The sequence below is a fragment of the Triturus cristatus genome, chromosome 9 (assembly GCF_964204655.1).
Source record: "Triturus cristatus chromosome 9, aTriCri1.1, whole genome shotgun sequence".
Classification (NCBI taxonomy): Eukaryota; Metazoa; Chordata; class Amphibia; order Caudata; family Salamandridae; genus Triturus; species Triturus cristatus.
Window position 1 is genome coordinate 167,252,909 of NC_140592.1, and position 20,930 is coordinate 167,273,838.

The following is a 20,930-nucleotide window of genomic DNA, read 5'->3' on the forward strand; positions in this document are numbered from 1 at the left end:
CATTATTTCCACTACATACTTGTATTTTTATTTCCGACAATACGTTAATGAAGCGACTCGAGGACAAGACCACTAATACACTCACCAGTAATATGTAACAGCCGAGCCAACACCAACGTCGTAGACGCTATAAGGCGCATGTGTGGAGGTCTTAGGCGGGCCTTGTCCTCAAAGTCGGCCATGTTTGGGTCAGGCCAGGCTTCCCTGCGAAGCTGCGATGTCAGTGTTGCACAGACGGTAACGGCGGAGACGTTTGTGCCTGACCATCGCTCTTCTGTGACCCTGTTACTGAAGTTATGTGTATACGTACACAGACAGGCGGGTTATTCAGCCAAAGGCAGTGCTCTGCGCTTCTGACTAGCCAACGAAAACCGAAAGGGGCGGGACTTCCGGGGCCGAGAATTCCAGGGCTGGGTGTTGTGGCTGAATCTGGGTTGGGTGTATAGTGTGAGACTGAGGTTTACGTTCTCGTGGCTGTTTTTTAAGAAGCGCAACCATGCCCGGAGTAGATAAGCTGCCCATCGAAGAAACGCTGGAAGACAGCCCACAGGTGAGGAGCGCCCCCGGGTTATTGCAATCCTCCGCATTTGTTGACTTGGAGGCGATAGACTGCAGCACTCTCAGGTAGCCAGTGCACGCTTATCACACCTGATCCAATGGATGCAACTTGGATATTCAAGACTCCTCCATGCAGCAGGGCAAGGGCTCACAGTCACTATGATCTCCTGCCCGAGGAGCCAAGCGCAGAGCAACCTGACATTGCAACATCATTGTACTGTAGGCTCTGTCACTTCCTGATCTATAGCAAGAACTGTCAATAGATGCCACAGCCATATGGGTCTGAAGGTGGCAAAAACGCATGCACTGTCACAGCCAGTGCCACACGACCGGTCATTCCCCAATAGCCAGCTACTGTTGCCACATTATCAAGGTGAGAATATTAAGGCACCGTCACTGCATAATCCAACAATAGACCTTCTAGGCATGTTGACTGCCTGATGTAAAGATGTCACAAACTCATCCGAAAAAGGGCAAAAGCTGTCAGTTATTGTTACAAACGGATTGTACTGTAGATTGACCATGCACTGTCACAAACTGATCCATAGAGTAGCGCTTCTGTCCACTGTTGTAACCTGGCCCAGACTTAAACCTTCCCTTCAGTGTCCCCCTCCATAAGGTGCTGAACTGTCAGCCTTACCCTGATGAATCAGTTAACAGGAACCAGCATGTCTACTCCCAGATAAGGTGTACCATTCTATAAGACTCAACCCAGGCTTGTGGAATGTTATAAAATATCTTTTTTTTTTTTTACATAGTGCGAACTTGACCCGAAGGTATCGGGTATCAGAGCGCTTTACGGAGCACCAGTTACGTTAAATGAGGACACATTCTTTTTTTTTTTTTTTTTGTCAGGCACGAGGAGATTAAGTGATTTGCCCAGAATCACAAGAGGTTCAGTGTCATTGCCGAGACTCGAACCCAGTTCCCCAGATGCTTCAGAACTCTACTTGTCCTGTAAAAAAAAATCACTGGTGCCCTGTGGTGCCATGCAGCGAAGTGACAAATTGTTTCAGCATGCTTATTATATCAGCTCTTTGATATATACCTGATCAAAAAGAGACTGGCTCCGATTGACTTAACCACTAGCCTCTTTGATTATGTTTGAGCTCTTTCCAGAGTCTGGATTCTAGCTAGGTTCTGATTTTGCCTTCTTCTGCAAACTTAACTACAGGGGTTGGAAGTAGGCGAGAAGCAAGTGTTCCAGGGTTGATGTACCTTGTAAGTCTCTGCTCACCCACAAATTGACATGTTTAAGGTACTCACCAAGTCCTCTGCAATCTCTCTCCACACTAGAAAAGGTTGTTTGTTTATTTATTTGCATAAGTTAATTAAAACCATTGCATTCCAATTAAATAACATTTAAAAAGAAGCCATCATTCGTAAGGCTTAAAAGTTCTGATAAAGTGCAAGTGTTATGTGCCATCATGTGGCTCAGGGCTTATTTTGTGTTTACATTGGTATGTTGCTCTGCGACCGGCCCCGGTGTAGAGTGTCCCCGTCTGGCTTATCAGTTTTCCAGATCTTTCCTCCGTCCCGTGCTCCTTGAACACTTCGTGGTCTAAGGTTAGTCCCAGTTCTCATGTGAAGTGTTTGTGCTTTGCGAATTTGCCCGTAACTTTGCAATCAGCCCTGAAGGGGAATGTCGCCCATCTGGCTCGTCAGTTGTCTTCTTTCCTTACAGTTCTCCTCAAGCCCTGCAAATTTTTGTCATTGGTCCTAGTTCTCTTGTAAAGTGCTTATGCTTTGCAACTTTATGGCATTTTAAATCTGAATGAAGCCGGTGAAGGTCTCCGAGCTCAGGTTTTTTTTCTTCAAGACAAAGTCTGCGTTCTTCCGGGGGTCCTATGTTTAAAATACTCCAGGATCAGCTTTTGGACTATACGTGGGCGAGGTCGGTGACCAGAGCGGGGCTGGAGAGCGTCCCTGATAGATTCTATAAATCATCCACAGCGCACCAGGAGGGTTCCTTTTGTGAGAAACATATTGCTGAAGCCTCACGGCAGGTGCTTGCTTTTTCACTCGGGTATGCTTCCCTAAGAAGGATTCTTCTTTCTTCTGCTAATTCCGGGCAGCAGCACAGGAGGTGTAGCCAAGAGCCAAGATTCTTGTTTGTAGTCGCACAGTCGACATGCTCCTCCTGTATGTTGATTTGTCCAGGCCCGGCTAAATTCCGCTATTGGCAATGGCAGCAGTCGCATGTACATTATATCTCTTCTGGTTTTTCTGGTTCAGCGAGGTGGAGAAGTATGGCTGGGGTTTGATTATCAAATATGAGGCATTCAGCGGGGCCAGGAAGGGTAATGTTTTTAGTGTTGCCTGGTCTTACAGAAGCAATGCTAGTTGAACTTGTTTATTTATGCGCTTTTACCAGGTTGAACTTGTTTATTTATGCGCTTTTACCAGGTAGCATATGAAATGAAAGGCAGAGCGAATGCTGGTTTATTTAGATCTGTGGCAGCAATGGCTCTCTCAAGCTGCGCGTTCCACTGGAAGCCAGATTTTTTGAATATGTCTCTGAGGCAAGTCTTTAGTTATTGCTCCGGGAATTTCAGAATTCAAATATAATATTTTAAAAGATCAGCATCAAGGGTTAGTGTTTGTTTGACTAATCCAAACTCCATCCTGAGTCTTGCACTGGAGAGGTATTTTGGGAGTTGAAAGATCCTTTTGTTGCCCATGCACTGTGCCCGCTCCAGGATTTCTGAGCTGGTGCCCGGGAACGCATGATGCCCGTATGAGAGTGCTGGGAGGAGGGAAGCTTAGATAACTTTCCTTATACCCTCTGCTGAAGGACTTTTTAACTTGTTAACTTTAGTTATAATGTAGGTAATAGCCGTCGATTTCTTAATCGGATCTTTTTTGTGGGCTGACGGTTGAGTGGATACAGTAAAACAGACCCCCAGGTAATTATATTTCTGCGCTAAGTTGATTGTCATAGAGCCTAGGATACATATGGTTTGTTTTTTGTACTTTTGCCCTCCAAGTACAAGGATCTTGAAAAGGTTGGAAATTTACTCCTGACAAGGACAGAAGTGAAACCTTTTCCCTGGTGGGCAAAAAGGGACTATAGGAAAAGCAACTTTGGAGTCACCCAGGAGTTTTTCACTTTAGCAAATATACGCATGCACAGTAATGGGAATGCTGTACAGCATGGCTAAAAACCATAGGCAACGCCAATAGGTTTCAAAGGCAAGGCCTTTTGGCTTAGCCAATGCTTGTTTCGTGAGTAATCGGAGGATGGCATTGTGTTCAAGTAAGGTTGGACAGTATGGATTGGTGGTTGGGTAGGGCCGAAGTTTGCTGTTATTACTACATATCTTGGGACCAAAATTCCAACTGTGTCCACAAGGCTTTTTCGAGTTTGACCACTACGTGGCTGTAACTTTTACAACAAACATTGGCATAGCCAAAAGGTCTCGCCTTTGGGACCTTATAAGTGTTTAGTTATCCAACACAATGTCCTTGGTGCAACAACATCAACTGTTACATGGCTAAACACTTGTAAGGTCCCAAAGGCGAAACCTATTGGCTATGCCAATGCTTGTTAAAATATTGGCATACATCCATCATGTTTGCAAAATGATTCCTCAGAGAAATTGTATTCAAAGTTGCACAGTAGTTGAGTAAAACGTTTTTTCCAAGTTTCTGTATTTTTGAATGCATTTTATTTAAAAAGCAACCCATCACCAATCTTGCATCCATGCTTTTGCTTGTATGTTACAAATAACTTGGAGAAATTGGGGCCACTATAAATGGCCTCAATTGTTATAGTTGGCAAACATGTGTACGTGGTTTTATACTAGAACCACTATCACCAACCTCTAGCACCAATGCAAGCTGAGCTCACAGCTTACTGCAACTCCTGAGAGTGCTGAAGGCTTTAGTATTAATAAATCATATATACAGGTTTGAACAACTTACATATGTATTCTAATCTTGCATTTAGTGGCACACAATCTTCTTTCACAGGTCCAGTCTGTGTGGTACTGTAAACTGGCATTAAGAAGGTTTGTGCTACAGGGGTTCGGGCCTAATTGTCCAGTGGGCAAAATAAACATGAACATTTGCTGTCCTAGGCACCACACAATATGTCCTGGGCAGTGGGCAGGCACTGTCATACCCTGATTGTCAGCAAGATCCAGAATTGCTAGGCTTTATTGCTGCCTGAGCCTAGTGCACAAAGCGGGAGAACCTCAGTTTCCAGTGCAGTTTCAGAGCACAACTGAGTTGCATCATTGAGCTGGACTCAGGCTCTGTGAGCTAGGAATTATCACATCTAAATTCAGATGGCCATGTCAACATGACCACGAGTTTCATATAACAGGTGGGTAAGTCAATAAGACCCAGTCTCTTGGTGGTCGGGTATTTTGGCAACCTGATGAAATTGCATACATCAGCAGGACTCACAGTGATCAGAACTCAATTGCCCTCTTTTCTAATAGCAGTGCACCAACTTCTTTCCTACTAAGAGTCCGTTGTTATAATTGTATATATTAACTATCACATGTCTAGTGTCTGATTTCTTCCCTTAGTGGGTCTGCTCACTATTTAAATGCTATTCCCGGGTAATGCAACTGCATATTTTCTGTTATTCACTGCATAGGAGTGATAACACGTAGCTGTGTACTCAAAATGGAGGAAACACCTCACAAAAGGATCCCCTTGCTGAGTTTGGAGGGAGATTCAGGGGACCTCTGTCGGAGCAGCTGCATATGGAATTTTGTGGCCCCAGCAGTTGTGGGCGACACCAGAGCTGTAAATGTGTTTGACCTTTAGAGATTATTGTGTCATGGACTCTTTAGAAGACTGGTATTCATGCTCTTTACACAATTCTGTTTGCTTCCTGGTAGCATGTCTGCAGAGAAATTGATTTCACTTCCAGCTGGGCCCAACACAAAGGCTTCACTTAGAGGCCATCATCCCTCCTTTTGTGGGGTTCTCATCCGGCCTGGGAGCTAGCTGGAGCCTAACACCTAGATGCCAGTGCAGTGGAGGAAAACACAGGCACTCAAATTGTGATCTCTTCACAAGTGCTTAACAAAAACTATGATTTAGAGGCTGGGGTTTGACTCTGTTGAACCCCTTTCTCTATGAAATATGCACACACTGTCTAATGTATCTTTCTTTGTAATTACCCTAATAAGGATCAAATAGTACCTGCTAACTTATTTAATTTCTTTTTATAGCGCTACTCATCCCAGTGTAGGGTGTCAGAGTGGTTTACATCGCCCACATACATTATGTAGGACAATGAAACATACAAGTGTGTAAATCAATAACATAAGACAGTGAGGTTACATGGTGTAAGAGTCACATATTTTAGCATAGTGGTAGGCATTATATGATAAGAGTGCTTGATTTTGAGAAACACAAAGTCAGGATCTAAAATATGAGGCCCTTGTCTTTCGACCCTGTGGAATTTTTTGCTGGCCGTTTTGGGAGTGTTGAGCTGCTGAACTGTTCTTTCGCTGGGACCCTGCGTTTTGTGAACTCCTGTTGCCACTGCCACCAGTGGTACAACTCGCGTTTCCCGCTTCGCGGGAAACGCTCGCAGCTGGGGGGGGGGGGGACTGAGGCAAAGAGGCTGGTAGACTACACTGACCTGAATCCTCCAGGGCCTGAAGCCGCCTCCTTGTCCCGCCCATGCCAGGTGGAATAAATTGACCATCAGCTTCGCGCATTGCGGGAGCCCTTGTCTTTCGACCCTGTGGAATTGTTTGCTGGCCGTTTTGGGAGTGTTGCGCTGCTGAACTGTTCTTTCGCTGGGACCCTGCGTTTTGTGAACTCCTGTTGCCGCTGCCACCAGTGCTACAACTCGCGTTTTCCGCTTCGCGGGAAACGCTCGCAGCTGGGGGGGGGGACTGAGGCAAAGAGGCTGGTAGACTACACTGACCAGAATCCTCCAGGACCTGAAGCCGCCTCCTTGTCCCGCCCATGCCAGGTGGAATAAATTGACCATCAGCTACGCGCATTGCGGGAGCCCTTGTCTTTCGACCCTGTGGAATTGTTTGCTGGCCGTTTTGGGAGTGTTGCGCTGCTGAACTGTTCTTTCGCTGGGACCCTGCGTTTTGTGAACTCCTGTTGCCGCTGCCACCAGTGCTACAACTCGCGTTTCCCGCTTCGCGGGAAACGCTCGCAGCTGGGGGAGGGACTGAGGCAAAGAGGCTGGTAGACTGCACTGACCAGAATCCTCCAGGGCCTGAAGCCGCCTCCTTGTCCCGCCCATGCCAGGTGGAATAAATTGACCAACAGCTATGCGCATCGCGGAACGCGCGCGGGAACGAGCCCGGGACAAGGGCGGGCCCTCTGTGGCCCTCAGAGGCCTGAAGAGACTGGGCTGGGCCCGAGACCCTGGTTTTTGTGAACTGATCCCTCTTTTTTAAGTAACAAGTGAGACTTTAATTCTTTTTAACATTTATGTATAGTCGCATTGCAACTTAAACACGTATTGTTTCTATTTAGGATGTCTAAGGCTAAAAATGATAAAACTGCTACGGGCCATAGCACTATTGACAATTACATGGTAAAAAAAGTCACTCAGATCAACAGTGAACGTCGGGCATCTCTAGGGAAAGGGCCCCCTGCAACAGCACTGTTTGAGATGCCGCCTCTGATAGCGATGGACGCTGAGGGAGAGGCCAGCGTCAATGGTGCTGCTAGAGAAAACCCGGTCACACCGATTGTGGTAAGGACTGAGGTCCATGTAGAACACCAAGATACATCCAGTGAGGATTTGGAGAAAGTTCCGCCAGCTATAAGGCCGGTACGCAACTGTAGGCGAACACAGATAAAAGGGGGTGGGAAACAGAAGAAAAAAACTACTGCTGTAGATTCTGCTATTGTTAATGTCCCACTTAATAATCCCTTTTGTGTTTACCGGAAACAAGGAGAATAACTTAAATGCTAATATTGTACAACTGGTTGCCCTCCTAAAAAACCTCGAGTCTAAATTGGAATCTAAGGTAGAGGAGGCTATCAGACATTTAACCACCAAGATAGACACTCTAACAGCTGAGGTGTCCAGGCTTGGTGGCCTGGTATCTTCGTACCAGGCTGCAGTTACTGGATTAAGGGATAACCCTGGGGAAGGCAGACAGGCAGGGATGGTGCGGGGAAAAATGCAGTCAAATTCCATTAATACGATGGCAGTACCTACCACCGTGAGCAGGGTTCCAATAAAAGCAACCACACCAGCCACTCAAATAATGAATCCACAGATTCAATCTAACCCTGTTTCAAGACAGGGAACAGATAGTAGGCCGCACAGGAGTAAACGCTATCTTAACCTACCGCCCGACTGTGCGCCATTTGTGGTAGTCCTAACTAATGTCCCACCCTGCGGTACTCATCCTGCCTCACCCTATGACGAGTCTCACGCCTCACTTAAAAACAAAACAGTGTCATGGCTTAATAAAAACTGTGGCTTTCCAATTGCATATTTTGATCAGATAGTGGCAGTCAGGCGGGTGAATTGGGTGGGCCCATCGAAAAAAATGGGAAGCGGAGACTGCATTGTTGTGAACTTTAAACATCCCCAACATGTGGCCACCGCTCTCTTAAGAGCTTCGTCACTGATATATAATGAGAGCAGTATATGTGTTCGACCTCTGGGGTACTTCTATGCCCATCTCTGTCATAATTCCCCCCAACAAAGGTTGTTTAGTCCAGTGGCTGAAACTCAGATCCAGGCCATGGACACCCGCTCTCAGTATAATATTGTTAACCCGAGGGGATTTGGAAACGTTACCAATACACAGAATAGACCTAATTTTTTGGTCCAACCTTATTCCGGGTTTAACATCAACACACAGAACAGGTACGACCTTCTATCTGGCCTGGACATGTGTGATTGACATGAGATCCCTGTGGGTCAGGGCATCTCAATCTCAGATGAACTGGTACCTATCCTGAACTCACAGGATAAAAACTGTGGTAGCAATGTTGTCTCGTGGAACATTGCGGGGTTGGCTGCAAAAATGGCAGACATAAACTGGGTCAACTACATTAAGCAATTTAAAGTTATCTGCCTACAAGAGACATGGCTGGTTGAATGTGATCTTTTTCTAGAAGGGTACAAGGCCTTCTATGTCCCGGCCACACCATCATTAAGAGGCAGACCTAAGGGTGGACTGGTGATTTTCGTTTCTATCCTTGTTACCTGTAAAATCAGTAGAATTGATGCAAATGATCCTGGTATGATGGGTTTGGTTTTAAATGGGGAACACTGCCGAGTATGTTTAGTGAATTTTTATAATGCTGCCAATGTCACTTCAGTATCTAATTCCGTATCTGTCCTGCATGCCTTTCTCATTTCCTCTCTAAATGATTTTAATCACAACCTCATGATTGTGGGGGATCTAAATGTCCACTTGTGTGGAGATCCTCTGCACAAATGCATAAATGATTTAAGTTGTGAGCGTATGGAGGGACTCCACCTGGATCACACAATGGCTGGGGAACTATGCAATGCTCTCCTTGATAACCTGGACCTCTCCCTGGCCATGACACTCAGGGATCCATTTAAATGTTTTGATACTCCAACCTTTAAGGGGTATGGGAGGGGCACCTTTATTGAACACATGCTGTTGTCAGCGACACTGCTACCTTTTTTAGATTCGTTTGATATTGTCCCAAGCGAATTCAGTGACCATAATCCTTTAACAATCCGTCTGAAGGGACCTTGGTTTACTAAGGAAAGACAGATATGTAATTCCGGGAGGCTGGGCACCATAGATGGGAGGCGGCGACTCAAATGGTCAATGGTGACTCCAGATTTACTGTATAAAAATATTGTAGACACATGTACTGAGGATATTGTGAACTGCACCCAGGTAGGGGCTCTGGACTCCATCATAATTTTAGTAAGATCGTTACAAAATTTAGTCAATAAATCGGTCATTACTTCAGTAATGTTTTGCTTCATAGGAGCCCAGAGCTCGTCTACAACCCTTGGATCGATATTCACAGTCCTTCCCCTTTCTTAATAGGTTCTTTCTTTTTATTCATTTACTGAGGCTTTTTGGGTGCTGTAGGCCCCCCCAAATCCCCTCCCTGAACAGTAGCAGAAATAGCCTCGCTTGAGCTATTATGTCCGATAGTTGTGTTATTAATGTTCTTGGGTCTAATAGTAGAAGTTTCTGTAGCCACCTCCGCACGGGCTCCATCCGGTGATCTTTGAGTAATTGCTTCTGTGAATTCACCACACGGGGGGGAACCGAGTCCATGGAGAGCCTCCTATCCACCTTAACAATTTCTTCAGAAATCGCCCCCAAGCTCTCGCCAGGGATGAGTCAATGGTCGTATACTTCTTTCCTGCTGGGGGGGGGCTTACATGGGCTACTTTCCTCTTCCCCATTGTGCCCTACTTCACAGATACCCCCAAAATAACCAAATATCAAAAGATCACTAAAGAGGGTAATCCTTTCATTGTTGATCAAGTGCCCGATGGCCACCTGTGCGTTAGCCAGTTTATCCCGGCCTCCCCAGATAAACTACTACTTAACCGGGAATGTCTGCATCCACCGTTCGGGCTGAGGAAGCAAGAGGAACAAACTCCCACAATAGCGCATAATCAAGGCCTAACCCCGCTCAGTCGCAGACGGGTGCTGCTAGGACTCCCACCTGCTGATATATTACTCCTAAATGGCAAACGAGGATTAATCAGTGAACAGTACCTTCAACGTTGTGTCAGGGATGTCAGAGGGGGGGCCCAGCCCGGTGAACTCCGTTCAATGACGGGCAAGTACGGGCCAGCCTTTGGCAAAAGCTTGGCGGGGACAACGTCCACGTGCATCCCACGCTGTGGGAGCCGCAAAAATGCTATAAGCACCTCCGGGCGCACTGACGAGCTCACACAGGGCTGAGGAGTCTGGGGCTAACAGTCCCTCCCTAGACAACACTGTAATCTCCAAAAGCGGCATCCCGCGCTGCAGGAGCTGCGAAAATGTTTTAAGTCTCGGGGACGCTGTCCACGCGCATCCCGCACTGTGGGAGCCGCAAAAATGCTTTAAGCACCTCCGGGCGCACTGACGAGCTCACGCAGGGCTGAGGAGTCTGGGGCTAGAAGTCCCTGCCCAGACAACACCGTAACCTCAAGAGCGGCTTCCTGAAGATATATTGGTATACTTCCCACATTCCGATGCAACCTTTTGGGCAATATGGGTCTACTTGCAATGACTAATTAATTTGAAAATTAGCAATCAAGACCTGGAGAAGCTAGGTGTCCATACCAGACTGATGAAGAGTTTCAATGAAGTAGTTGAGAACCATTGGTTTGTTGAAGAACATATTTTTCCTATAGTAAAGAATCCTCAATTTTGATGGCCCTGCAAAGCAAAAAGATATGTGTCTTGTCTTTAGGGATGGTCTCAATGCGACAAAACCCTTTTGCCTCACAATGGTAGCTTTGGTGTAATTCTGAGAAATTCCAATTTCGGCTCCATTCCAGTTAATAACTTTGATTTTTCTCATGCAGTTAAAAACTGCCTCCGAGTGCTGGTGTCTGAGTGGACGAAAGATCTACGGTCTTGGTGTGTGATGGTTCAAAGTTTGATGAGCGTGTCCCCTTTGTGCACATTCAGTTTCAAAATCCTTATAGAAAATGATGCCAAGAACATGTGGAATCCAAGATTGCATGAAAGAGGCACAACATTTGCTTCCCAGTTTTCTGGTAGACCAAGTATTCTTAGATTTCCAGGCCTATTTCTTTCTTCTAATTCTGTGAGTTCTTTCCTGAATTTCTACTCTCGGACTCAAAAGGGAGGTTCTCTTTTCTTGTTGAGGTTGACAGTTTTCAGTTTTATTTATTCTCGATTCTGCTTTTTCAAGGTGATTAGTCAGTGCTTTAATATCATTTCGAAAGACTGTCCTCTCAGATTGTAATGAATCAGTGTTTGTTTTGGTAGTTAGCGTAAGATCGTGAGGTGAATTGTAGAATGATTTCAATATTTGCCGCCATGTCTTGTTTCCCTTTCACAGGTTATTCTAGTAGTGGCAGGCCAGGGCCGCCCCCCTGGGTGCCTATGATTTGGGTTAGAACCACAATGAGGGGCACAATAAAATAAATCATGGTTGACTCCCCTGATTTAATGTGTATATGCCTTGAGGTCCCACAGGGTGAAAACTACCTAATATACAATGTGTACTGTATTCTGGCTGGAAGAAATCGGGGAATCAATGGTTCTAGCTCAACTGAATGCATTCATTCCTCCAGTCACCAGATGCAAGAATAATTATGGGGGGTGACTTCAATTGTCAGTTCACGCTTTTGGGTCTCTCGATATCCTGTCCTTTTCAAGGAAGAGGATGATTTATGGCCAGTTCCAGCCCTTGAAATATCTCCCCTGGAAAAATGGTCTCCGACGGCAATAAATATTAACGTCCTTACCTTAAATCACTGCCAGAACTGGTTCTGCCTGTAATGGGCAGAACCAGTTCTTATCGACTAGGGGCTCATACATTTAATTGCTGAAACTCAACCAGCTTGATTGATTTCTTTTTAGAATCTGACTGGTTCAAGTATGCAGGAATTTGCGCTTCTAAAATCCTTTCTGCCTCCAGATAGTCTGATCCTATTCACCATGTATTTAGGACCGGAATTGTGTAGAACTTTGTGTTGTATGCATGCTACCTTCAGTTGGATCCTAGCTTCAACTAGGAGCCAGTTGAGGGCTCTGAGTGATGGGTAAATGAGATCATAATTTTTTATTTATTGTCTCGTTTGTTGTGTTTAGGCTGGCTTTAGGAAGTCCTATGAGTGTGGCTTACCCATAGTCCAGTCTTGAGAGCACTAGAGATTGAACTTCTGTTTTGAGGTCTCCAAGTGTTATGAAGGGTTTAATTTTTCTAGTAGTTGCAGATGTAGGTTAGCGCATCTGGTTGAAGCTTGTATGCAAGCTTGCATGTTTAGATTAGAGTCTAGTATGAGGCTAGAGTCGCAGATGGTTGGGGTCCAGTGTTGCAAGTTGAGGTTATAGAACCATAGTTAAGTTTGTTGGGACCTAAGGTGTGGGTAGAAAAAGAATGAATTCGGTTTTCAGCAGATTTAGTTTTAGATGGTTCTGTGCCAGCCAGCCCTGTGTTTTCCTCAGTGTGTCATCCAGTCTCCGGATATCCTTTTGAGAGGAGAATTTGATGTAAAGTTGCGTATCATCTGCATACGTGTGGTAAATTTGTAAATGTTTGAGGATTTCAGTGCGTAGTTCCATGTATAGATCGAAGAGGGTCATGAAATATTGTAGAAGTCCCCTGTCGATATCTGCTATATCAGATAGTGTGTTGTCAATTTTGACTCTTAGTTGTCGGTTCTGCAGGAAGGAGGTGAACCAGTTAAGGAAGGGTCCTGATAGGCCCGTTCTAACTTCAAGGGTTTCTCTGAGGTGTTACTGGCTGACCGTGTCGAATGCCGCAGATAAATTCAGAAGTATTAGGAGTCAGAATTTGATTTGCTCTAGTGATGATTGTATATCATCAAGGATGTTTAGAACGATGACCTCGGTATTGTGTCCAGGTCTGAAACCTGAATAATGATTGTCTTATCAGTAACATTTCTTGATGTGTTCGCATTGCTGATCATGTGCACATTTTTCTACCAATCTAGTCAAGAAGGTGGGAGCGAATGTGATCGTCGAAGTGTGTGGTGGGTTTCATTGACTGAATGGTTTTCTGGATCTCACCCAAAGATGGAGATGTGAAACTGTTCGAGAACACTCTGTTTTTACCTGGGACAGTTGCGGTGTGTTGATCAGAGATCTTGTTGTGGGTTGTGAAAGTGGGGTTGAGTGATTTATTAGATTGGGCCTTGGCTTGGCCGGGAGTAGAGTTGCTTATTGTTGCGATTTTATCTTTCAAGAAGGTTTAGAAGGGGTTGTATATGTTTGTCAAGTTGTTTGCAATTGGGGGTTTTGCAAGTTTTTCTGATTATTGTTTTATTATGTCAGATAGTTTTCTGGGCCTGTTCTTTGCTCGGTCTACCTGTGATCTGATCGCCGTTGTTTTGGCTTTCCAGTGGCCTTTTTGTATAAGATTCTGTTAGCTTCTTAGCTGTTCAAGATGGGTAATGTTTGGATTCCGTTTCCATAGTCGCGCCAGGTCTCTTAGTTGGCGCCTTTCATTGTTTATTTTTTGGTTGAACCATGGAACTGAAGTTTCTTCTTTTGCCTTTTTAGACATGAGCAGCCTTCTGAACTATGTCGGCCATACTCCTGTTATAGAGATGAATCAGTTCTTGAACCGATGTTTGGTCAGTCGGAAGTGCCAAGGAGGTTTTGCATAGATCTACCAGTTCGGTTCTGTTTATGTGGCTGTAATACCTCACCAAATGTTTTCCCTTCTTGTTTGACCCTTGATTTTAGTTACTAGTGTGGATATTTTGAAAATAATTTGATGGCGGTCTGACCAGTCTTTCGGGGTGATGTATAGCATGTTTACTGATCCCTGTTTAACAATGATGAGGTCAAGTGTAGCACCTTTGATGTGAGTTGGTACTTTGCATGCTTGAATTATGTTGAGATCCCGAAGCAGGTTACTGAGTGCAGGCACTGTGGGGTCGTTGTCATTGTTCCAGTGAAATCTCCTAACAGTATTATATTAGAGAAAGAAGTAGCATTGATTGTTATTGTTTCCATAAGTTGCTCCAGCAAGACTGATGTGGTTCCCAGATGGATGGTATAGAAGGAGTGTTTTTTCGCTAGCAGTTTCTTTCCATGTGATTGCAGTTCCCATCAGTTCAAGCGATGATGTCTCTTCTAGTGTGAGGGGGTTTAAGGTTAGAGAATTTCTGCAAATTATAGTGAAACACCCCTCCTGCTTCATTGTGCGGACTAGACGTTAGAAGGCAAAATCTGGGGGAATGAGAAGGTCTAGTATTGGCGCAGCCGTTGGGTTGAGCCAGGTTTCAGTTAGGAAGAGAAAGTGCATCTCATGGGCTAAGATCACATCAGCTATGTCAGTTGTGTGTTTTGCAGCTGATTTGCAATTGTACAGCAGAGTTACTGTGATGGACATTGTGTCCGTTGCAATTGGGATTAGGTTGTTGTGATTGACTTATAGCGGGTGTATCTCTTTTTTTTTGTAGTAGGAAGACTTAACGATCGGGAAGTTGGATGCTGTGTCAAGGGTGGTTTTCTGTGCTCCCTGATAGTCTATTAGAATGTTTACCTCTTCCTCTGAGATGTGATTCTTCTTGGCCAGTGAAGCTTTTCGTCTTGGGGAGTTGAGTCGATTGTTGAAGATGAGTTTTCTGTTTGAAGGAGAGTCGTTGACTTGGTAGTGGGTGTGTACAACGTCTCTGGGGTGAATAGAAGTGTGATGACTTTCTTCTTGACCCATTCAGTGTCTTCCACGAGTAGTTGCAAGTTGTTGTTGATTTGGTTTACAGGTAGTTTGTGCGGTGGACACTGACAACTTACATTATCGTTCTCTGTGAATTTGATAATGTCGGGCTTTACTTTTGGTTGAGTGGAACAGAACGGTGTTTGTATCCTCTGTTCTTTGAGTGGGGATGTTTCTTGGGCATTGATCCGCTTCCTGTTGTAGGCTTTACGTAATGTTGAGTGGACCTCAACGGGTGTTCTATTGCCTGTTTTTTAACTGTTGTATGTTTCTTGGGCCCTGAACTGCTTTCTGTTTAAGAGTAGTTACTCCTCGGGCGGTTAAGGCTGTTTGTGAAATGGTATGTTTGGAGTCTCTGTGAAGTTGTGTGGATTGCAGGGCTGTGTTTGCAGATGGGTGTTGTTATGTGAGCGGTGTTAGCATGTGTAAGGTGATGATTAGGAGTCTTGAGTCTGAGATGGGTAACTAGGAGGTTTTGAATGAACAAGAATCACTCTACCTTAAGGGCTGATCAATGTCCTGGTGTGCCGGTATGTTTTCAAAGAGGCCGTAGGGCACTTTCATAGTTTTCAGGTCTCCAGATCATAATTTCTCTGCAAAATGTGTACGTTTGTGCAGAGATGACTCTGAATGCTGTTGAGCTGCGTTGACTGCATGAGGGTAGCGTCGGAGCAAGGCAGCGCCATGCCTCCCCTGTGGGACCTATTGCGCTTCTCTCTGGTCATGAAATGTGTCAGGAGAACCCGTGCCTGGGTTCAGGACATGTTCCTATACACTGATCTTCTACTTTGATATAATTAAGTTGATGGATTCTGCAATGGTTTGGCATATTTGTTTCCTTCTTTCGGAGCTCTGTTCCTAAGCAGCCATTGTGCCAAGCACTAACCACACCCCCACTTGCTTTATTTTTCATAAATCTGACATATATAATGGATTTGCTGAAATTATCGGTTGTGCAACATGCACGTTGTATGGATCAAAAATAGTTCTTGAATGAATCCTTATTTTTGAAGAAGTGTGTAATATTTTTTCTTTCAAAGTAATTTTTGTATTAGGTCACAGCCTAGCAGAGCTGTCTGGTTTGCCAAAGACATCTTGGGGACATTCAGAAAGTTGACCTAGGAATGCATTCTGCCCGTTGCTTACTTTTGGCTTTGTGGTTTGTAATTCACGTTTTCTGGCTTTCTATTTGCTGGCTTTATTTGCGTTAGGCTGTCCAGCTCGAGGTCTTCCCTCCTGTTGCCCAAAGCTTGTTTACTGTATTCTTCCACAAACCCGCTTTCTGTAAACAGGCCTTTAAATCTTGTTCACATTTGCTGTGCATTCAAAGACAGAGGTCAAATGTCAGGCTGTGTCTTCCAAGGAACGTGGTGTTTATTTTTTGTTCTGACTTCAAAGTGAGAGAATTTATGTGGCAGTCATGCTGGCTAGTGGGGGCTGCTTGAGGCTTAACAGATGTTTTTTTTCTAGCACACATCAAAATTGAAATGTCTGTAAATGAACTTTGCTGACAGTCAAATCAATACATTAGGTGATGACATTTCCACACATCATCTTTTGTGCTTTGTATGCTTTTATCAGTAAAACTGCATGTTAGCGCAAATGTAGTAGTCATTTCAATTGAAGATGTGTTGTCTGTAATGGCAGTACATTACCACACCATGGATACTCCACGTTCCCCCACTCCTCTCTGGTCTGCACCACTCCACACTACTCCACTCCACACTGCTTCACTGCCCTCTTCTTGGCACCACTCCACTCTACACTGCTCTACTCTACACCACTCCAGTCCACTCCACTCTATGCCAGTGCACTCTACCTCACACTGCTCTACTATGCACCACGGCACTCTTCACCACTGCACTATACACCACTCTGCACCCTTCGATGCCACCCTATGTCACTACACTCTACTCCAATGCACTGTTCACCACTTTACTCAAAACAAATGCACTCTATACCAGTCTACTCTGACCAAATCACTTTATGCTTCTATACTTTATGCCAATGTACTCTACCCACTCTGTTCTACTCTGCACCACTGTACTCTACGACACTCTACCCCACTGCTCTGTATGCCACTCTACTCCACGCCCCTGCATTCTACGCCACTCTACTCTGCACCATTGCACTCTATGCCAATGCACTTCACTCTACTATACAGCACTGCACTCTGACAATATACTATGCAATACTACACTCTCTGCCCATCTACTTTATGCCGCTCTATGCCAATGAACTGTACTCCACACCACTGATTTCTATGCAAATGAACTCTATGCCAACTCACTGTAAGCCATTGCACACTACGACACTCTACTCTATACCACTGCACTCTATGCCACTTCACTCTACTCTGAAACAATCTACTCTGCCACTTTATTGCACTCTGCGCCACGCCACTCCACACCATGCCACTGCACTCTACGCCAATGCATTCTACACCACTTTACTCAAAGCCAATACACTCTACACCACTGCACTCTATGCTAATGTACCCTGCACCACTGCACTATACACCACTATGCTCTATGCCACTGCACTCTGTGCCACTCTACACCATAGCACTCTACACCACTTTACTATGCATGCCAATGCACTCAACGCCACTCTACTCAATACCACTATAGTCTATGACACTCTGCAGCACTGCACTCTCTGCCACTAAACTCTATGGCACTCTGCTTTGCACCACTCTACTCTTCACCATTTTACTCTATGCCACTTCACTCTACTTTGCACCACTCTAAGCCACTATTCTGCATTCTACACCAATGCACTCTACGCCACTCTAATCTACTGTGCACCACTTCACTCTGACATTGCACTCTACGCCGCTCTGCACCATTCTGCTGTATGCAGGTTCACTCTACCCCACTCTACGATGCACCCCTGCACTCTTCGCCACTGCAATCTACACCACTCCACTCTGCAACACTGCACTCTACATCACTACTCTGTACCACTCCACTCTGCACCGCTCCACTCTAGGGCACTTCACTCTACTCTGAAACAATCTACTCTATGCCACTGCTTTCTATGTCACTAAACTTTACGCCACTCTACTCCACTTTGCACCACTCCCCGCCACTACAATTAGCGCTGCATCACTGTAGTCGATGCCAATCTGCTCTGCACCACTACTCTATGTAACTGCACTCTACCCTGCACCACTTCACTACCTTCTACTCTGAAACAGTCTACTGCACTCTGCTACTGCACTCAGGGCCACTCTGCGCCACTCCAGTCTATGCCACTGCACTTTACGCTGCTCCACTCTTCGCCACTGCACGGTACACTACACCACTCTACTCTAAACCACTGCACTCTATGCCAATTCACTCTACACCACTTAACTCAAAACCAATGCACGCTACTCCACTGTACCTATGCCAACTACTTTGCACAACTGCACTTTACGTTTATGTACTATACTCTACAACATTCTACTATACACCACTGCACTCTGCGCCACTTTACTCCATTGCGCTCAATGTCACTGCACTGTAAGCCACTCCATCTACTCTGCACCATTGTACTTTGTCACTGCATCACTCGACGACCCTGCACTCTGACACTCTACTCTGCATGACTGCATCTATGCCTCTGCACCACTACACTCTACCCCACTCTACTCTACACCTCTGCACGCTACCCTGCACCACTCCACTCTATGCCACTTCACTCTGCCATGCTACTCCATTCTGTGCCACTGTACTCTACTCCACGCCAATCCAATGCAGTTTACTCTGCACTCCTCTACGCTACTGTACGCTAAATTACTCTAAGCCAATGCTCTCTACACCACTTTGCTCAAAACCAGTGTCTCTACACATATCTATTCTGCACCATGGTACTTTAGGCCACTTCACTGTAGGCCACTCTACTCCACTCGGCAACTCTCCACTCCACTCCACTACACAATACTCCACTCTATGATGCTCTGCTCCATTAAACTCTGCTCCACTGACCCTCTACTTCACTCTATGCTACTCCACTCTATGCCATTCTATGACACTACTCAACTCTTCGCAACTCCCTCTATGCCACTCCATGCCATTTACTCCTCATCATTCTATGACCCACTACTCCACTCCACTCTATGCTACTCCACTCTAACAATCTACTCTGCTGTATACCACTCAACTCTACAACACTCTACGCAACACCCTCAACGCTAGTCCACTCTACATCACTCCATGACGCTCTATGCCACTCCACTCTATGCCACTCTACGCCACTTTACTGAGCTCTGTCACTGTGGTCCACTTCACTCTACGCTACTCAACTCTACGCCACTGCACTCTATGACACTCTACTCCCTCCACAACACTCCATAACACTGTATGATACTCTGACACTCCACTTCACTCCTCTCCACACACCTCAACTCTTCTTTACGCCACTCCACGCCACTCCATAACACTCCACTTTATGCCACTCCATGCCACTCTCTTTTGCCCTACTTAGTTTTAGCCATGCTGAACAGCAGCCACTCTAGTGAACAACATTGCTAAAACATATTGGCAAAGCCAATAGTTCCTGCATAGGTGAGATGTATTGACTTTGCCAATGCTGATCGGCCCGTTTCCTTACAGTGTTTATAATGTTTAAACCAGGAATCTCCAACCTTTTCTACAATAAGAGCTACCAATGTTCAGTAACAATCATCTGTAGAAACTAACACAAATTATCAGGTTTACGTTAGTGGCCTCTTCAGACAAGATTCCATTAGTGGCCTCTTCAGACAAGATTCCATTAGTGGCCATTGCAAGCAGTGTTACTATCCGTGACTACCTCAGTGCATCGGCAAGGTCCCCATAAGTATGTCAAGAAAAACGTTATCAATTCCAATGTTAAATGCCTCTACGTGTCATAGCAGTGATATATACAGTGCCCCCTGGCACCCAACAAAGAGTTTCAGTAATAAGACTCCACAGTGCAGCATGAATTACCGTTTAAATCAGTCTTAAATATATTTTTATGGAAACATCAGTTATAAAAAAAAAAACTAAAAAAAAACATTTTAATATTAAGTACATTCTTTTCAATTTTGGAAAGGTACCTAATTTAATCAAACAAAAGCTTTTCATTTATGTAGTTGGGCTTCCATTAGGGACCTCCTCACAGGTAGTTGAAGAGCTACCAGTAGCTTCTGATCTACCCACTGGAGTAACCTGGTTTAAACTAATGGTCAGCTTTGGTTTCCCTTTCAGCAGTATTTCTGTGTAAGCCTAGACATTACTTTGTTGAAAGTGTTGTACCTAAAACAGCCTTTCCTCCAAGTAGAGTTGCAGTATTGGAGATCGCCTATCAATGGTGCTCTATTCCCTAGGTAAGGAGCAGCAGAAGGGAAACTAAAGGAATGCAGAGTATCTCTGTTGCAGATATACTTGTTACAGGACTGCCAACAGCAGAGGAACACATTTTCGACTATTGTAATGTAAGAAGTCATCCTTTGCTGATCTAGATCAGTCCGAAATCCCCAAGAACAAGGAAATAAAAATCACATCACTCGTTTGCAGAAAATATCCTGCTAGGTTAAGGCTAAAAAACTAAGTAGTTGAAATTGCTTGTGGATGCTGCTAAGTGGAAAGGTAATCATTAAAAAGAGTGCTGGATTGCCAGCACAAATGTCATTACATCTTCCCTGTAGACCAAGGCATGCATGCCGGGTGCTCAATGAGTCGGAGCACTGTGGTGGCCTCCTTTGAGTGTCATCGGACACGGAGTACCGGAGTGTGACTTGGCGTTGTCAGGAGGTGGCAACAAGGTTCAACCAAGCAATGTTTGTGCACTGCAAATATACAAATAGATGCTTACTTACTGCTATCATGGTTCTATAGGGTGTTGGCTGAGCGGTGGGTAGATGTTGAAACTGGAATGTCCCCCTGCCTATAATACCGCCATCATAATGCCATTCTTAAAAGTATCATATTTATTGTAAGCCCCCTCATTTTATTTCTATTCAGAACCTTATTAATGTCTGTCAGTACATGGGGTGGGGGTGGAGGAGGGTTTTATGGCATTGTGAGGAT

General features: G+C 45.0%; 1 protein-coding gene across 2 annotated transcripts in view; it reads left to right on the plus strand.

Annotated features, from left to right (window-relative positions):
• The first annotated feature begins 90 nt into the window (after positions 1-90).
• The window catches only part of APPL1 (adaptor protein, phosphotyrosine interacting with PH domain and leucine zipper 1), a 251,911-nt gene continuing 231,071 nt past the window's right edge, over positions 91-20,930 (plus strand). For both annotated transcript variants that reach the window (XM_085624666.1, XM_085624667.1), the window contains exon 1: positions 91-550. In XM_085624666.1, the coding sequence (XP_085480792.1) occupies positions 497-550 (54 nt within the window). In that variant the 5' untranslated portion in view covers positions 91-496. The remainder of the gene's footprint in view (positions 551-20,930) is intronic.